We start from the raw sequence: 17282 nt of genomic DNA, 5'->3' as shown, positions 1-17282 counted from the left end.
CCCATTTATATGGACAATTCACGATCCGCGTAGACACTGTATATAATGGTCAACGACTAATGCTTAGGTACTCTAAAGACGAGCCATGATCCAAGCATAGGCGATCTGTGTAGATGTTCCATGATCCAAGCATAGGCACTATATGTGAACGGTCCATTATCCAAGCATAGGCACTATATGTGAACGATCCATTATCCAAGCATAGGCACTATATATGAACGGTCCATGATCCAGGCATAGACGCTCTATATGGACATTCCATTATCCAAGCATAGACGCTCTATATGTGAACGGTCCATTATCCAAGCATAGACGCTCTATATGTGAACGGTCCATTATCCAAGCATAGACGCTCTATATGGACATTCCATGATTCAAGCAAGCATAGACGCTCTATATGGATGGTAGATGATCCAAGCATAGACGCTCTATATGGACATTCCATGATTCAAGCAAGCATAGGCGCTCTATATGGATGGTAGATGATCCAAGCATAGACGTTCTATATGGACATTCCATGATTCAAGCAAGCATAGACGCTTTATATGGATGGTAGATGATCCAAGCATAGACGTTCTATATGGACATTCCATGATTCAAGCAAGCATAGACGCTCTATATATGGATGGTAGATGAGCCAAGCATAGACGTTCTATATGGACGGTCCAGGATACAAGCATAAATGGGCACTCTAAATGGACGGCTAATGATCCAATAACAACATATGGACGGTCCATAATTCAAGGATAGGCACCCCATAGAGACGATTTTTATGGACGGTCCATGTTAGATGCGTATGGACGTCCATGGTCCATGCTCTACTCGTGTATTGTCCTTGTGAAGACACACCACATAAACAGTCAATGCACCAAGCAAATTAAGCCTCTACATTAACGTTCACAGTTCAACCATGCAACCATGACGCAAATATGCACTGGTTTCAGACTGAAAGAGTATAATATACAGCCTGTAAAAGACTGACACAAAAGAACGACTAATGCTTAGGTACTCTAAAGACGAGCCATGATCCAAGCATAGGCGATCTGTGTAGATGTTCAATGATCCAAGCATAGGCACTATATGTGAACGGTCCATTATCCAAGCATAGGCACTATATGTGAACGGTCCATGATCCAAGCATAGACGCTCTATATGGACATTCCATTATCCAAGCATAGACGCTCTATATGTGAACGGTCCATTATCCAAGCATAGACGCTCTACATGTGAACGGTCCATTATCCAAGCATAGACGCTCTATATGTGAACGGTCCATTATCCAAGCATAGACGCTCTATATGTGAACGGTCCATTATCCAAGCATAGACGCTCTATATGGACATTCCATGATTCAAGCAAGCATCGACGCTCTATATGGATGGTAGATGATCCAAGCATAGACGCTCTATATGGACATTCCATGATTCAAGCAAGCATAGACGCTCTATATGGATGGTAGATGATCCAAGCATAGACGCTCTATATGGACATTCCATGATTCAAGCAAGCATAGACGCTCTATATGGATGGTAGAGCATCTATGCTCATCTATAGACGTTCTATATGGACGGTCCAGGATACAAGCATAAATGGGCACTCTAAATGGACGGCTAATGATCCAATAACAACATATGGACGGTCCATAATTCAAGGATAGGCACCCCATAGAGACGATTTTTATGGACGGTCCATGTTAGATGCGTATGGACGTCCATGGTCCATGCTCTACTCGTGTATTGTCCTTGTGAAGACACACCACATAAACACAGTCAATGCACCAAGCAAATTAAGCCTCTACATTAACGTTCACAGTTCAACCATGCAACCATGACGCAAATATGCACTGGTTTCAGACTGAAAGAGTATAATATACAGCCTGTAAAAGACTGACACAAAAGATGCCGCACAATGCACTCCGACATTCTTGCACGGTGTCGGAAACAGAGCCGGGATCGAGGTATAGATATGATCCCACGTCAACGTGTCACATCACGGGCTGGTAATATCAGCTTCAGTTTATAGTCGTGACGTAATAACAAAACACGGGTGTGTTGGTGTATGTCTATATATGTAGAAGGATGTATGTCTATGTATGTAGAAGGATGTATGTCTATGTATGTAGAAGGATGTATGTCTATGTATGTAGAAGGATGCATGTCTATGTATGTAGAAGGATGCATGTCTATGTATGTAGAAGGATGCATGTCTATGTATACAGAAGGATGCATAGTTATGCACACAGAAGGATGTATGGGTATGTATACAGAAGGATGTATAGTTAAGCATACAGAAGGATGTATGGTTATGTATACAGAAGGATATATAGTAATGCATACAGAATGATGCATGTCTATGTATACAGAAGGATGTATAGTTAAGCATACAGAAGGATGTATGGTTATGCATACAGAAGGTTGTATAGTTATGCATACAGAAGGATGTGTGGTTATGTATACAGAAGGATGCATAGTTATGCATGCAGAAGGATGTATGGTTATGTATACAGAAGGATGGATAGTTATGCATACAGAAGGATGTATAGTTATGCATACAGAAGGATGTGTGGTTATGTATACAGAGGGATGCATAGTTATGCATGCAGAAGGATGTATGGTTATGTATACAGAAGGATGTATAGTTATGCATACAGAAGGATGTATAGTTATGCATACAGAAGGATGTATGGTTATGTATACAGAAGGATGCATAGTTATGCATACAGAAGGATGTATGGTTATGTATACAGAAGGATGTATGTCTTTGTATACAGAAGGATGTATGGTTATGTAAATAGAAAATGCGCGTTTTTGCATTAAGATTTGTAGAAGCATGTTCATGTATATAGCACGTAAGTATAAATACATACAACTTATGAGATTGTATCCCTTTGCAATAAGGTATTCGATTGTTAGATCGATGTTCATCACCGAAGCCCGCACAAATCTGGTGTAGAAAGTTCAAATCATACTTATTGCAACTGCCCCATCTTAGCCCGCCGGTTTCTAGACGGTGCACGGGTCACATGGTGGAGTCAACAAGCACAAATGTACTTGCAGCATGGTAATATACCATGCAGTTAAAGCCTATTACACTCGCCGGGGGCTGTGTCTCGTGATATACCGGCCCGAAACGAGGATATGGGGTCAATACATTTAAATTGACCCCACCCACTCGTATACATAAGTAGATACAACTGTATCACGAAGCCGTATAGTTGATGCCCAACAACAAATTCAGATACCACACAGTCTGACCCACTTTGTTAACTGACTAACATATGACGATGCCCGAAAATTGTAGCCAGTCAATCCCCCTCACCCTCAGCCCCTTGCCACACACACACACACACACACACACACACACACAACCCCCCGCCCCCACCCCACCCCTATCTCTAGCGAAGCGACATGTAGTGTGTACCTGAAGCTAAGCTGGGGCCCTCTACACCTGGAGTGTGTATGGCCCGACTGTAAATTGTTGCTATGTACGCTACGATGCAAGGTTAGGTCGTGCGTCATACAAGGAATACTATGTGTAGGAAGTATGGATCTCTTGATCTGATAGCACCCTAGATGTGTGACTTACGCTCATTTGGGGCCGCATGCTATTGTTAGCCAGCCCTCACCAAATGTGTGGGATGTACGCGCGTGTGTGTACAGTACTATTGACCTCGTACTCATGTACTATTACATAGGTTATTATGTTTAGTCATTAGCAGTTGGGGTCAGGTGGAATACCATTCAGCCCTGACTCAGTATATAGCTTTGAGCTAGGTTTGATATATAACTATGTCCATTTTTTATATATTCAAGACCAGGGTCTGCATTGTGGCACTTTGACCTGACCGAAGAATAAGGAAATTAATTGAACAGACATGTACATATTTCCCAACAATATATACTCATCCTATTACGTAATTGTACCCTGGTAATCAGTCTACCATGGACGTATAGGTACGCACATTCCACATAATGCGTCGGTCTAGACATAACTGTATAATTAGTACTAAACGCAGTCTAATTTCAACATAAATAGGAATCTCAATACACAAAAACACTGATACTGATTCTGAGTGTGCCTGCACTCCAAGTTAATGTGTGCACAACGCCGAATAAAACTTGAAGCAAGCTTTGTTTGTACTAGCGTTTATTGAATATGTTCATAGTGAAGCTATGCATACGGTGATACCCCATTAAACTGGACAGCAGCATTCCGATTGGTATCATCCGGATCAACAATCGTCCGTATTAACGCTTCATTGTTGGGAAATAATCCATTGTATTGTGCATGTAGGCATTCCCAGCAGTGACCTCCCGGAATGTGGTGTTTCCGGTTTAACAGAATCCGGAGTAATGAGGGTTCACTGTACAGTGGCGTGGCGTTTATCTATGCATATTTAATGCTAAACGTTCATTCTGCATCTCGTGACGTATATATACAACCATGCGAGGGATAACATGATTGAAGCCGATGACTGAAGAAAATGTCGTTATCGATTAACGTCATGCAATCACGTGCAACTTGGAAGACTCGGTTGATACTATTACTATCCGCCTCGCGAGGACGTGTGTAAAATAGTACCAAAGTAACCTATATGGTTGTCGTGCGTTGCGGCTTAATATATCGATGGTCATAGCAGATGGCTTTGTTGATCGAAACCGTCATCGTATTCCGACGGCATGGGAATTTGCTCATTATATTGATCACTGATGTGTCAGGCCCAGGGCATCAAGAAGCAAGAGACGGATCCATGATTTTGAAAAAAAAGGTGGCGGGGGTGCACTTACACGTAAGGGGACTGGAAGAAAAGGTAGGCTGGGGGGGGGGGGGGGGAGGAGGGGCCAGTATATTGCTGCCTGCAGCATTGTCAACATCAATGTCCTCCCCGTGCATGCCAACTACTACATCTAACAAAATAGCCATCATTTTTATCTGAATGAATTCGCAACGGTGCATTTATTTATGCAGCCTTCACAAGGGGATCTTATTTCCTAAGACAGGAGCGTCTGCGCGTATAGCAATCTCTCACACAGCCCAGGTCAATAGATTTCCTTTGAAGACATTATCAGCAGGGGGTCCTTTGAGACGATGGCGAAGTACCCGCCATTCTCCCTGGAAGATCAATGGGACAATCCAATGCTCATACCAAAACTGCTACCATTCTTTTCAATTTTCCTTTATTTTATGCAACTATGTACCAGCAGTAAAGAGTATGAACTTTATGCACATCAGGAACTTAGGGAACGATCTTGTAAATATTATTGTTTAATATTAATGAAATGTTGTTATTGTAGATGTTATTTGTTTGTATTGTATTTCATCGTCCTTTGACCTACAGTTACTAGTAAACACGGTCAGTACTAGCCTACGCAATTCGCCGACATCTGTTTGTAAACAACAACGACTCGGCGTACAAAACACAAAAACTCGCCCCTAGAGAACAGGGGAAATCCCGATACATTATACTCTTCACACCGCCTGTCACTACAATAGCAGACGATTAGTATCCCTACCTTCAGTGTGTGGAGTTTCAATGACCAAGTACATCAGTCGAGCATTGATGTCGTAATGACGTCAATGCAGTCTGGGCACTGATTGGTGCAATTGTAGAGCTAGTAATTGCATCACCTGAGGCACATACATACCGAAAAGAGAGTAACCTCCCTTGCCATTGAGTGGGTATTCACTAGAACAGTATGACTGGCGTATGTTTGCGAACGTATTCAGGTTGAAATGTTCTCGTTGTGAACGAAGCCAAGTCGACTGCAGCGCTTACAACTGAACAAATTCGAGCGAACATTTTTGTAAATCCAAGCATGTAAAACCTAATAAATCCTAATGCATTTATAAGGAAAATTCCAAGAAATACCACTCGAAACGAAATGATGAAGTGAAAATAAATGCATATTGATGAATTGGGTTATTGCAAGGCGGTTGATTGAGGGAGAGTGTTTCACAGCAAGATTGATCTGACGGCAGAACAGTAACCAAAGGGGATGATATGTTACACATTTTCCCCAGATGCAGGGCTTATTAACGGGGTTTGTCTTGCTGAGACGATACCGCGTTTTAACCGGCTAGCATGCATGTTCATGTCCAGTTTCGCTATCAAATAAGCTATTTCTGGAATTGCTTCGATTTCAACATTGTTTGGAAGCTTTCCAAATAAGAAACTGGTTTGGCGCCTGTTGGTAGAACGATGACTTTGGACATGCTTATGTAGGGCAGAAGGGATGGGGTATATTGCAAATACTGCAAAATAGCATGATTTTCTTTTAAAATGTATTGAACCGATTTAGTTTGCTCGTTGATTAACGCCACACTCAGCAAATGCCATGCTCTATGACCGCGGTCTGTAAATAATCGAGTCTGACCAGACAATCCAGTGATTGATATTATGAACATCGATCCACACAATCGTGATACGATGACATGCATCAACCATGTCAGCGTGCCTGACCACCCGATCCCGTTAGTCGCCTCTTACGACAAGCATAGTTGCCTTTTACGGCAAGAATTGGTTGCTGCAGACCTATTCGACCCCTGATCATCTGAGTTTATGTTATTTATTTACAACATTTGTGCATATTGTGTCCACACCATTAGTATATGGCAGTTGAATAATCAGAATATATCCTAGGTTAATTTTGTATTTTGAGACATGATTACAAACTTAATCAACACATACAGCCTCATAAGCATCTCCCAAGCTGTAATCTCAGACAAAAATACATCGAAAACATATATGTTCAGCTACGACACATCATTTGAAGGGTAGCGTATCAAATAGAAAAAACAGACATGTTCAGCGACGGCAGAACCATCTTCCCAAAGCAAGGGAGTTAACTGACTATAAAGGTCCAGTTTCCACCCTTGCCGAACTAAGCTGGAATTATGGAGTTATATTGTTTCTGGGCTAACGAGTCCAATCAAAATCGCCTAACGAAATCGACATTTGCTTCGTAATCTGCCGTGCAAATCATGTGTACCGTCAGCTCGCCGTCAACATATATTTTTCCAAATCTTTTCATATTTTTATCACGTATTTTGATGCATTCGCGAAGTAAGACCTGTTTTATTACAACATAGATTTTGATTATCAATCAGATCGTCTCGATTGGGCGCCGCCATTTTGTTTGAAGCAAATGCAAGTGATATGAGAGGTGGAATCTTTTTGGTCAATAGGAGGGACATAGAAGGGTCATACCTCTTAATTGCCGCTGGTGGCTCGAGCCAGGGAATTCCAGCCTGGTACGGCCAGGGTGGAAACTAGATTTTTACTCAGTTAACTACCTTGCCTCGGGAAGATGCGACAGAACACTGCGACGTAGCAACTGCAGAGGAGGGTTAAGGGCGGGTAAAGATATTCTTAATGACGACACAGCACTACAGAGCATGGGTCAGATCGGACAGAGATATGTTCACCTACGACAGAGCACTTGCAGAGCAGCGTTAAACAACAACAGAGAATAATATCAACATTGTATATGTAACTATGTTTGTTGTTTAACACCGCACTCAGCAATATTCGAGCTACATCACCGCGGTCTGTAAATAATCAAATCTCGAGCAGAAAATCCATTGATTGACATCATAAGCATCGATCTACGCTATAGGGATACGATGACATACATCAACCAAGTCAGCGTGCCTGACCTCCCGATCCCGTTGGTCGCCTTTTACGACAAGCATAGTTGCCTCTTACAAGCATGGGTTGCTGAAGACCTATTCTAACCCAGATCTTCACGGGTATCGATGAAAGCAAAACTTTATCAATAATTGTTACAAGGCAATTATATACCCTTCTCACACAAATGCGTTTTATGTAAAAATTAGATCAGTAATTACACACAAAAACATGGCCTCATGTAAATTTCTGTTATAATATTATAACCCGGGTCTTCATGGCTCGTATGTAACAACTGGGTGCTGTACATCCGCTCATGTAGAAACCACGAAGCGCCACGCATCTGCAAGTGACAGTGCATAATTTAAGAAAGACGCGATTGAATCTCCAATCTCACTGGGGCTCCTTTTTTAGTTTAGTTATATGTATCTGTCAAAATGATATATTTTCAGAGACTATTTAAGCGTTAGTCTAGAACCTTCTGATCTACAAGGGGAACATTGATGTCTTCATGTTCACAATACTGTACAATAAATCACACAATTTAAAGAGAAAGTTCGGCAAAAGAAAGGAGAAAAGGACAGTTGCCCAGTCTGTTCTGGGTAGCGACAAGAATGTTTTGTGTTCCACCGGGGTGCATTGTGAACGTTGGGAGCAACGAAAGGCTAGGACGTGCATAATAAGCGACACCAATTAGAGCTCAAATACCGACCCACGGGGGTATTCGGTCACACAGAGACATTGACCTGCATGTATCTTTTGTTCAAGCCTTGCTGCAATAAGCGTAAAGTCAAAGGTGACGGCTAGACGCTAAGAAATACTGCAGGGGGTCAAGCCATTTGCCCGGAAACCAGCGCTGAGTGTGTGTCACGCATCCCCTATAGTCTTACATTACTGCGATGCGCGGACAGGTTTGCTGTGTCTATATACCGACCACGTGTTAAGCTGCAGTGTAGTCGTGTGCATGCACAAGGTCAATCCAAACGGGGGAATAATCCCCTTGTTGTGTGGGAGGTGGGAATTGGGGTCGGGGATATCTTGGACACTCCTGGTTCGGAATACCAAAGACCGACCTTTGTTCTAGGAGAGAACCGAAGACGGAAGAGACTGGGATCTGTCTAACGACTGTCTGTTGGCACATTTTCCAAGGCGTCCTTTTCTTGGACATTTGAGAAAGGTCACTGACGTAATCAGTAGTCTTGCCGATACCATTTTCTACAATCCGACCTCTAAATTTATACACTGTATGGGACGAAATATATTTGAAAAAAATGACAATTTCTTTGTGTAATTGAGGTATACTTGTCAACTGCAGGACTGATTCAAGTTCTACAATTTAAGGAAGCAGACAAAGTGGGTTTGAATTACGTGCTAGGGCTGCCAATTAGTCATCACTTAGAGTAGAATAGGTCCACTCCAAAGTATGTTTGTCGGGAGCGACCGACCGAGTTGTCCAAGAAAATGCTTTAGACTGTTGAAACAACTTTGTTTTGACGAGAATTGTTTAAAAAACTATCTGGTATTGCAGCAGTAGCGGTAGTCCTGCACCATGACCGTGGAATATATTTATTTTATGAAAAAAATAATCTAAAAATGCATACAAAAGCAAGTCTAGCCAGTTCAAGCAACCTCTATTCCACAAAATCATTCTGAAATCAGCATAGGAAATTTTTTAAATATTTTTAGAGTCAAGAAGGATATTGTGTAATATAAGATTTCAGAGACTAAATGTTATTCTACAGTAGCGGATAAGATGTCTCATCTCCATTCAAAATCCCAAGTCCTTCCACCAGAATATCAATTGGTCGTTCCTACTCTATGGTCGTATTGTCATTGATTGCTTATTATCGTATGACAAAAGCGTGTGACCATGTTCGTAATATCAATCACCGGTTTGTCTTGTCCAGGCTCGATTACTACTGCTATGGAGAGCGTGTCACGCAGCAAATATAGTATCGGAGCAAAATATCGGATTTTAGCAGGAGTTTAGTGCACATAAGTCAGTGTTCAATACACCAAAGACATATATAGATAGATCTATATACGTCTTTGAATACACGCATATCTCAGCGTTCGGTACACTACATGGCAGTGTTCAGTAGACCAAGGGCAGTGTTAAGTACTTATAGCTCCGTGTTCAGACTACTCAGATCAGTGTTCAGTACAGCCACGGACTTGTTATATAGGTCCGTGGTACAGCCAGGAAAGTGTTCAGTACAGCCAGGGTAGTGTTCAGTACAGCCAGGGTAGTGTTCAGTACACCCGGGGTAGTTTTCAGTACAGCCAGGAGAGTGTTCGGTACACCCAGGGTAGTGTTCGGTACACCCAGGGTAGTGTTCAGTACAGCCAGGAAAGTGTTCGGTACACCCAGGGTACTGTTCAGTACACCCAGCAAAGTGTTCAGTACACCCAGGGTAGTGTTCATTACACCCAGGAAAGTGTTCGGTACACCCAGGGTAGTGTTCAGTACACCCAGGAAAGTGTTCGGTACACCCAGGGTAGTGTTCGGTACACCCAGGGTAGTGTTCAGTACAGCCAGGATAGTGTTCAGTACACCCAGGAAAGTGTTCGGTACACCCAGGGTAGTGTTCGGTACACCCAGGGTAGTGTTCAGTACAGCCAGGAAAGTGTTCGGTACACCCAGGGTAGTGTTCGGTACACCCAGGGTACTGTTCAGTACACCCAGGAAAGTATTCAGTACACCCAGGGTAGTGTTCATTACACCCAGGAAAGTGTTCAGTACACCCAGGGTAGTGTTCAGTACACCCAGGAAAGTGTTCAGTACACCCAGGGTAGTGTTCAGTACACCCAGGATAGTGTTCAGTACACCCAGGAAAGTGTTCAGTACACCCAGGGTAGTGTACAGTCCACCCAGGAAAGTGTTCAGTACACCCAGGGTAGTGTTCAGTACACCCAGGGTACTGTTCAGTACACCCAGGAAAGTGTTCAGTACACCCAGGGTAGTGTTCAGTACACCCAGGAAAGTGTTCAGTACACCCAGGGTAGTGTTCAGTACACCCAGGAAAGAGTTCAGTACACCCAGGATAGTGTTCAGTAGACGACGGACGCTTTGTGCAAGTTCAAAGTCCCCATGCAGGAGTTCGGTACTTTTTACCATGTTAATCCCAACTTAATCATCGGTTTCCCAGGCTGACTGTACTTAGGTCACGCATACGCACCTCACAGCCGCGTCTAACAACAACACACGCCGCGTTATGGCGAGTAAGCACGGAAAAGACAGTCCACACGCTAGTGGCACTCGGCATGTCGCGCCTATCACTAGTGACCTAGCCACACCATTAGGACCACAGTGGCTACAGGTAGCGCGGGCAATTATACCCTTCTGCCCATCCTCTGCCAGACTCGCATGCGAGGTCGTCCCATCCCCTACCATACTCGCACACACGCTTTTTCTGCCCTAGTTCCTCAACCCAGGGGCATAACCCTTAGTCTTGAGACCGTCAAGCATATTTGTCACACCCATGTTTCCGACAACATTGACGTCTGTCCTCGTTTCTGTTGTTATCCGACATATAGCCTATCATACAGGCCCTGAAACAAAGTATCCGAAATATCTCAAGCAAATCCACAAAACTTTGGCAAGTCTAGATTTCAGTAAAATGAATGTTTCTCTTTGCTACTTTCCGTTATATTTCAAAAGAACATCGAAACCCCAAAATGAAATCATTTGTTTCTGCTGCTGAGAATGTAAAGATGGAAAAGAAATCACTCGAGATAATGAAGTTTTATCTTGTTTTATATATACCTTATATATACTGACAGTCAGCATGTCCATCAAGCTTTCCAGAAATTTTTGACAAAGGTCTGAAAAAAGTCAAACAATTTATTTGGTTTCCTTTCTTGAAGTAGCGACCGAAAAGAACATGGTTAGTCCATTTCCCTATGTATATTTCAAGGAGTTGGGTAGTCTGTCATACATACCTTAAAACAAATATATCCATGCAAGTCTATAATATTTGGCAAGCCTAGATTACTGCATTATCTGAAAATGAAGAAAGTCTATGGGCTCCTTTTTCATTATATTTTATAACTATGATTTAACAACTGGTTTTTTTTCAGAAATGTATGTTCCTTTCAGAGACCAGATGTTAGTCTAGGAATTGGACTTTACGTGGCTTGTAATTTTATTCCAGCCACATCACGAAGCGGATCACCAGGAATGTGCTGCACACAATACATCCATGGAGGGATTTGAACCAGGGTACAATGACACCATTACCAACAACACCTATACATTGTAACCACCCCATCGTCAGTATAGGGCTCTCACAAGCATTAAATGCTAGAGTGGTACATTCGCGCCCCGGAATCTCCACATAATCACAACATGCAAGGATCACTAACATCGGATGCGTATGTCTAGAAATCCCGTGTGTACATACCTCTACATATGCTGGTTCCATGTATCCCAGTCTGACGTCTATTTGTTGGATGCCTGCCTGGCAGTCATTGCACCTAATTCCCAAAGTATTAGAATACTCTATAATTATTTGGGTGTTGCCAAAGTATTACAAACTAAGTAAATAGGAAGTACGTATGACTGCCACATATGCTCTTCCAAAAAAGTAGGGGATCATGAACTATGAATGTTATGATGGTCGTCAGAAGAAAGATCAGCTATGAGAAATGACTGCCTGAACGACGGAACCAAAATCTAACGCCCCAACACACTCGAAACATTGCACGTGGGCCATGTAGTTCTCCGTGCACGTGGAGACGGGCCATTCTTGATTTTGACACTTCAGTGAAAGGTTGTCAAATCGCTCTGATCTATTAGTATTGAGGATTTTCGTTGTCCAAAGTAACACGTTAGCTCTCTACGCTTCTTTAATGCAATATTTGTGATCGTATTTGAGGGAATGTCCGGTTTTCAGCATGATGAACGCCTGAAGACTATTGGCGTTCTTCAAACTGGTAAAGCAAGACGTTTAGCCAATTTATTCAAGGTGTCTCCAGATCCGGGGTGGAATAGGTCTTCAGAAGCCATACTTGCCGTAAAAGGCGACTCACAGGATCGGGTGGTCAGGCTCGCTGACTTGGTTGATGCATGTCATGGTATCCCAATTACGTGGATTGATGTTCATGTTGTCAATTACTGGATTGTCTGGTCCAGACTCGATTATTTACAGACCGCTGTCATGATATGGCTGGAATATTGATTAGTGCGGCGTTAAACAAACAAACACACACAAAAAACAAAATGTGTCTCAGTCTGTGATTTGCAGACTCTGGAACAGGTTTCTACAGACTCAAAGTGTTTCTGACCGGCCCCGCACAGGGCGCCCTAATTCAACAACACAAGCCGAGGATCATTAATTAGAAACAAGATTTTAAGTTATCGAGCCCAAACAGCCAATCAAATCGCCGTTCACTTTGCTCCCGGCCACCGGAGTTACAGCAACTTACTGACCAGACAATTAGAAGTCGTCTTTGTGCACGGCGACCACGTGCCACCGTTAACAAATCGACACATTCTAGCCAATGTGTGTTTAGAGCGTGGAAACTTGGGGAATGGCCTATGTATATGGACTTTCCGGATAGGCACGGACGTGGCGTGTCTTGAGGCGAACGTCATGCTAACGTCAACGTATGGCAACAACAGATTTGGGATCTATATGACTGCCAGAAAGCCACTGCCCATTGAAGGGTCACTGGAGGGTCACTGGACAGTTTACTACATAGACAACATACGTTTGCGCGCCATGATGCACGTTTTCAAGACGATAAGCTCATGCCCCCTGTGTATATGTATCTTAACCGACTACCCGCAGCAACAAAACATCACCATAATGCAATAACCAGCCATGAGTCCTGACCTGTCCCCCACAGAGCACGTCTGGGACAGGATCGGGAGTCGTGTACGCCAGCGTCAAAGGCAGACCGCTACGTCAGACTGGGCCGGGCGCAACCCAAGGATTAGACAGGGCTTCTTCACATTTTCATTGGGAAATTGATTTGGGTCACGCCAGGCCCTATAAACAAATGTTTTGACCAATCGCAGGGGCATGATCCATTATTGATCAAGTCATCTCAAACGTTTAACTTCTGTTTTTTACAACACACCCATGTCGTCTTTCTTGGTTGTTTGCACCCTATAAATACACCGTCTGTACGTTCTACAGATTGTCATGTTACACCTAGTCCTTCCTTTTAGCCTCCTATAGGGGTAGCCTAGTGGTTAAAGCGTTCGCTCGTCACGCCGAAGACCCGGGTTCGATTCCCCACATGGGTACAATGTGTGAAGCCCATTTCTGGTGTCCCTCGCCGTGATATTGCTGGAAAATTGCTAAACGCGGCGTAAAACCATACTCATTCACTTTAGCTGTTTTTGTCCAGCTGTTAAGCAATGATGCGTGATTATTTATACGCTATTTGATTTAGAGTAAATACTTACAGACATTCATTTTCGAATGTATTGTATATCGACGCTTGTGCTATACTATGTGAGAATCGAACCGTGGTCTACGGCGTGATACACATAGACTTAAACTACTACATGTATATAAAGCTATCAAATCGCCCCTTGATTTTAGAATTTATATTTTCTTTCAGAAGTGTTCCAAACTGGAGTGTGATTGAATATAAAGTTTTAAGAATGTTGACACTAATACCGAAATATCACGGCGGGGACACCATAAATAGGTTTCACACATTGTACTCACGTGGGAATGGAACCACAGGTGGTGTGACGATCGAACGCTTCAACCACTAGGCTATCCCGCCACCCTATCCTGTTGTACAAACTGCGTTAGACTGACATTGAGTCCAAGTTTTCTTATTTGAAAATATATACCTACACACGCGAAAATATAATACCCCTTCCAGATGGAGCCCAGAACAATCCTTAAGGTCAGGCAACCTAGACTTGAGTTGGACTCCTTTTTTAATTTATTCTCCACCGTCTGGGAGACTAAAGGTGCGTCTTATTAGTCAGTAAGATAATGCCTCTATCTTAAAGTCATGACTGATATTGTAATTCTGTAGCGAAGTGATATCAGATATCGACGAGACAATGACGTCACGCCAGAATGCAGAGGCGCCCTAAGCAACAAATATTCGGATGACCCATTAGTGAGTTCTGTAGTATAGTCTGCCTAATTACCACATTTATTTAATCGAATGGATGAAAAACGCTCCATATATTTGGTACAACATTACTGATTTTATTGTAATTCTATACTCAATGTAAATAGTTTTCGAAAGAAAATAATTAAACAACAATTTCAGAGACTTGATCTCCTGAATACCTAATTGCGTTTTGTTCAAGGAAACACATGACGTTAGATGACGTCATTTCATTTAAAAGTGACGTCAGAGTGGCGATATGTTATATCTGATTGTCGTCATTCAACAGATGTAGGTGTTATCGACCAGGTGTACCATGTAAGTATGTATATGGTTACGTGTAGTTATTAACTTTGGTTGTCGCTATCTTTTTTCACTTTTCTCTTCACAAACCACAAGTATATAATACCACCATGTAGTTCTAAAATTCAACTTAATTCAATGTTTTCGCCAACATGTTAAACTTGAAATATTTATATTGTTGCTCGTAAATATGTATAACGCAAGGTTACCGCATATCTGTTACACATGGAATATCTGTTACATATGGAGTATCTGTTACACATAGAACAGAAATATATAATTCTTCAGCACTTTAGCTGATGAGCAATATTGTCTTACAAATCCTTCATTTTCTTTAACCAGGGCACTGTGGAATATATTGTTTCTGCTATAATACCTAAACGTGGCACTTCAGACTTATATTTTCAGCTCTTTCGATTATAAAAGTGTAAGTTGCATTGCAGATAAGACAAAAGCACACACGGTTCCATTTAGACATCGATGAAGTATTGAACAAAGTTTCGAGTGTCTCAGTTTAAATAGGTCCCCTGAGAATATACATTTACTTTCAGTGATATGCTGAAACGGGAAAGTGATAGATATGCCATTAAACACCAACTCGGTAATGTCAAAGTATTTCGACATCCTCGGAACACGCATTGAAAAAGAGTCACACGTCTCTCCTTGGCAACGCAAGACAGAATCAGTTTCATGCGTCAGGCTGGTTTAAATTTTTAATTCAACAATTAACGCATTGAAAGTCATATGTACTCGTTTGGCAGACAAGCGCTCCCCTTTCCCCCTTCTCGGCAACCGGCTTTATCCAGCATGCACAAGTGCAGGTGACCATTGGATGACCCTAGCCTTCACCACGCACTCTGAGAAGTCAATAATCTGAAGAGCGGCTCCCGCCCGTCGTTCAAAACATCGCCTTCGAATAGGCGCACTTTCCTCTTGTCATGAATAGTGTTGCACTTCGTTCGCGATGTAAATGCCGCCAAATACGTCACCGCGGCCGGAGAATCACCAAGCAGTTTATGGGCGTGTTTGGTTCAGATCTGCTTCTGTAGACAGTCGGTTGATCATTCCTGAGCTCGGAGTTCGTGGCAGGCAACCTATATATTTGTTTGCGCTATGTGAGTTGTTGTAATTAATTTATTTTGATTTTTAAATGTCATGTTTTGAATGCATTCTGTCACCCCGAAGAGAAAGACCAGTCGTCGGAACAGAGCCTAACGCAAATAAAACCCATAATGTATGAAATGGAATCTGGTATTTTTTTAGCATGAGGTATTGGATATGCTGAAATACTGAATTGTAATGTTTGGATTTTGCAAATCTTTGCGCTTATATACACACACACACACACACACACACACACACACACACACACACACAATGAGAGCATATGCATTTCTTTCTCAGCATCCCCAACCCCACCCAAATTCCACATCCTACCCGAAAATCGTATGGTTGCTCCTTTAATCTGGAAATATGTTTGTTCATGACTTTATTCCACGGGAGTTGATACTGTCCGGGGTAGCGGTTCTCACGATTGTAAGTGACCGTCACTGATGCATTGTTTGGGGAAGAGGTGAGGTGAGGGTGGTAGCAGTGATTAGTATTGGTTTCTACGCAAGGGCATCTGAGTTAAATGAGAGTAGCTTGCGAAGTTCACTGGGCAGACTAGTGGTCGATAACGCGAGCATCGATTCACGCCCTTGGATACGATGATATATGTCACTTTGTTTCATAGACTATGGGTATAGGTGTTCTGTTAACTTAGCGACGAAGAGCGTGTTGGTATTGCCCTCTGGATTTGCGTCCAATGGCCGGATGATTGCATAAACTGGAAAGTTGTCCAAGAAGGAATGGATGTCTGCGTACAAAGGATTGTCATGGGGTGGGATGAATGAGTAAAATGGACATCGTGGGATGCTGTGGACGATTGATTCTGCCTTCAAGTGACTGGGTGTCGAAGGATGAGCCACTGATTGTCTAAAACAGAGGGATGCACAGACGAATGCGTAAATGTATGGGCGTTTGAAGGACGATACGACGAATGGGTGTCGGATAGACGGACGATTGCATAAAATGGTAAAATTCTATGAAGTCTTCTCATGTCTAATTGCAAATAAGGGACTTGTGGCTGATAGATGACTGCGTTGGAAGTGTCGGTGGTGGAAGCACTGTCAGAGAGGACAGGACGTGTATGGAATAAATGATCATCTCTGAGCAGAAGACGGACAATAGAATGATCACAGTTGGCGAGGAAAGGCGACTTGAG

At 42.6% G+C, this 17282-nt stretch overlaps 1 protein-coding gene across 1 annotated transcript; it reads left to right on the top strand.

Annotated features, from left to right (window-relative positions):
• The first annotated feature begins 1908 nt into the window (after window positions 1-1908).
• On the top strand, window positions 1909-10685 carry LOC139479282 (DNA-directed RNA polymerase II subunit RPB1-like). Its single transcript, XM_071262146.1, has 2 exons — window positions 1909-1957; window positions 9814-10685. The coding sequence occupies exons 1-2, from the start codon at window positions 1909-1911 to the stop codon at window positions 10683-10685; spliced, it is 921 nt and encodes a 306-aa protein (XP_071118247.1).
• The last annotated feature ends 6597 nt before the right edge of the window (window positions 10686-17282 follow it).

The sequence above is a fragment of the Haliotis cracherodii genome, unplaced genomic scaffold (assembly GCF_022045235.1).
Source record: "Haliotis cracherodii isolate W230 unplaced genomic scaffold, xgHalCrac1.p SCAF_4, whole genome shotgun sequence".
In the NCBI taxonomy this organism is placed as follows: Eukaryota; Metazoa; Mollusca; class Gastropoda; order Lepetellida; family Haliotidae; genus Haliotis; species Haliotis cracherodii.
Note: the sequence above shows the minus strand (reverse complement) of the source record. Positions and strands in the feature narration are given on the sequence as shown.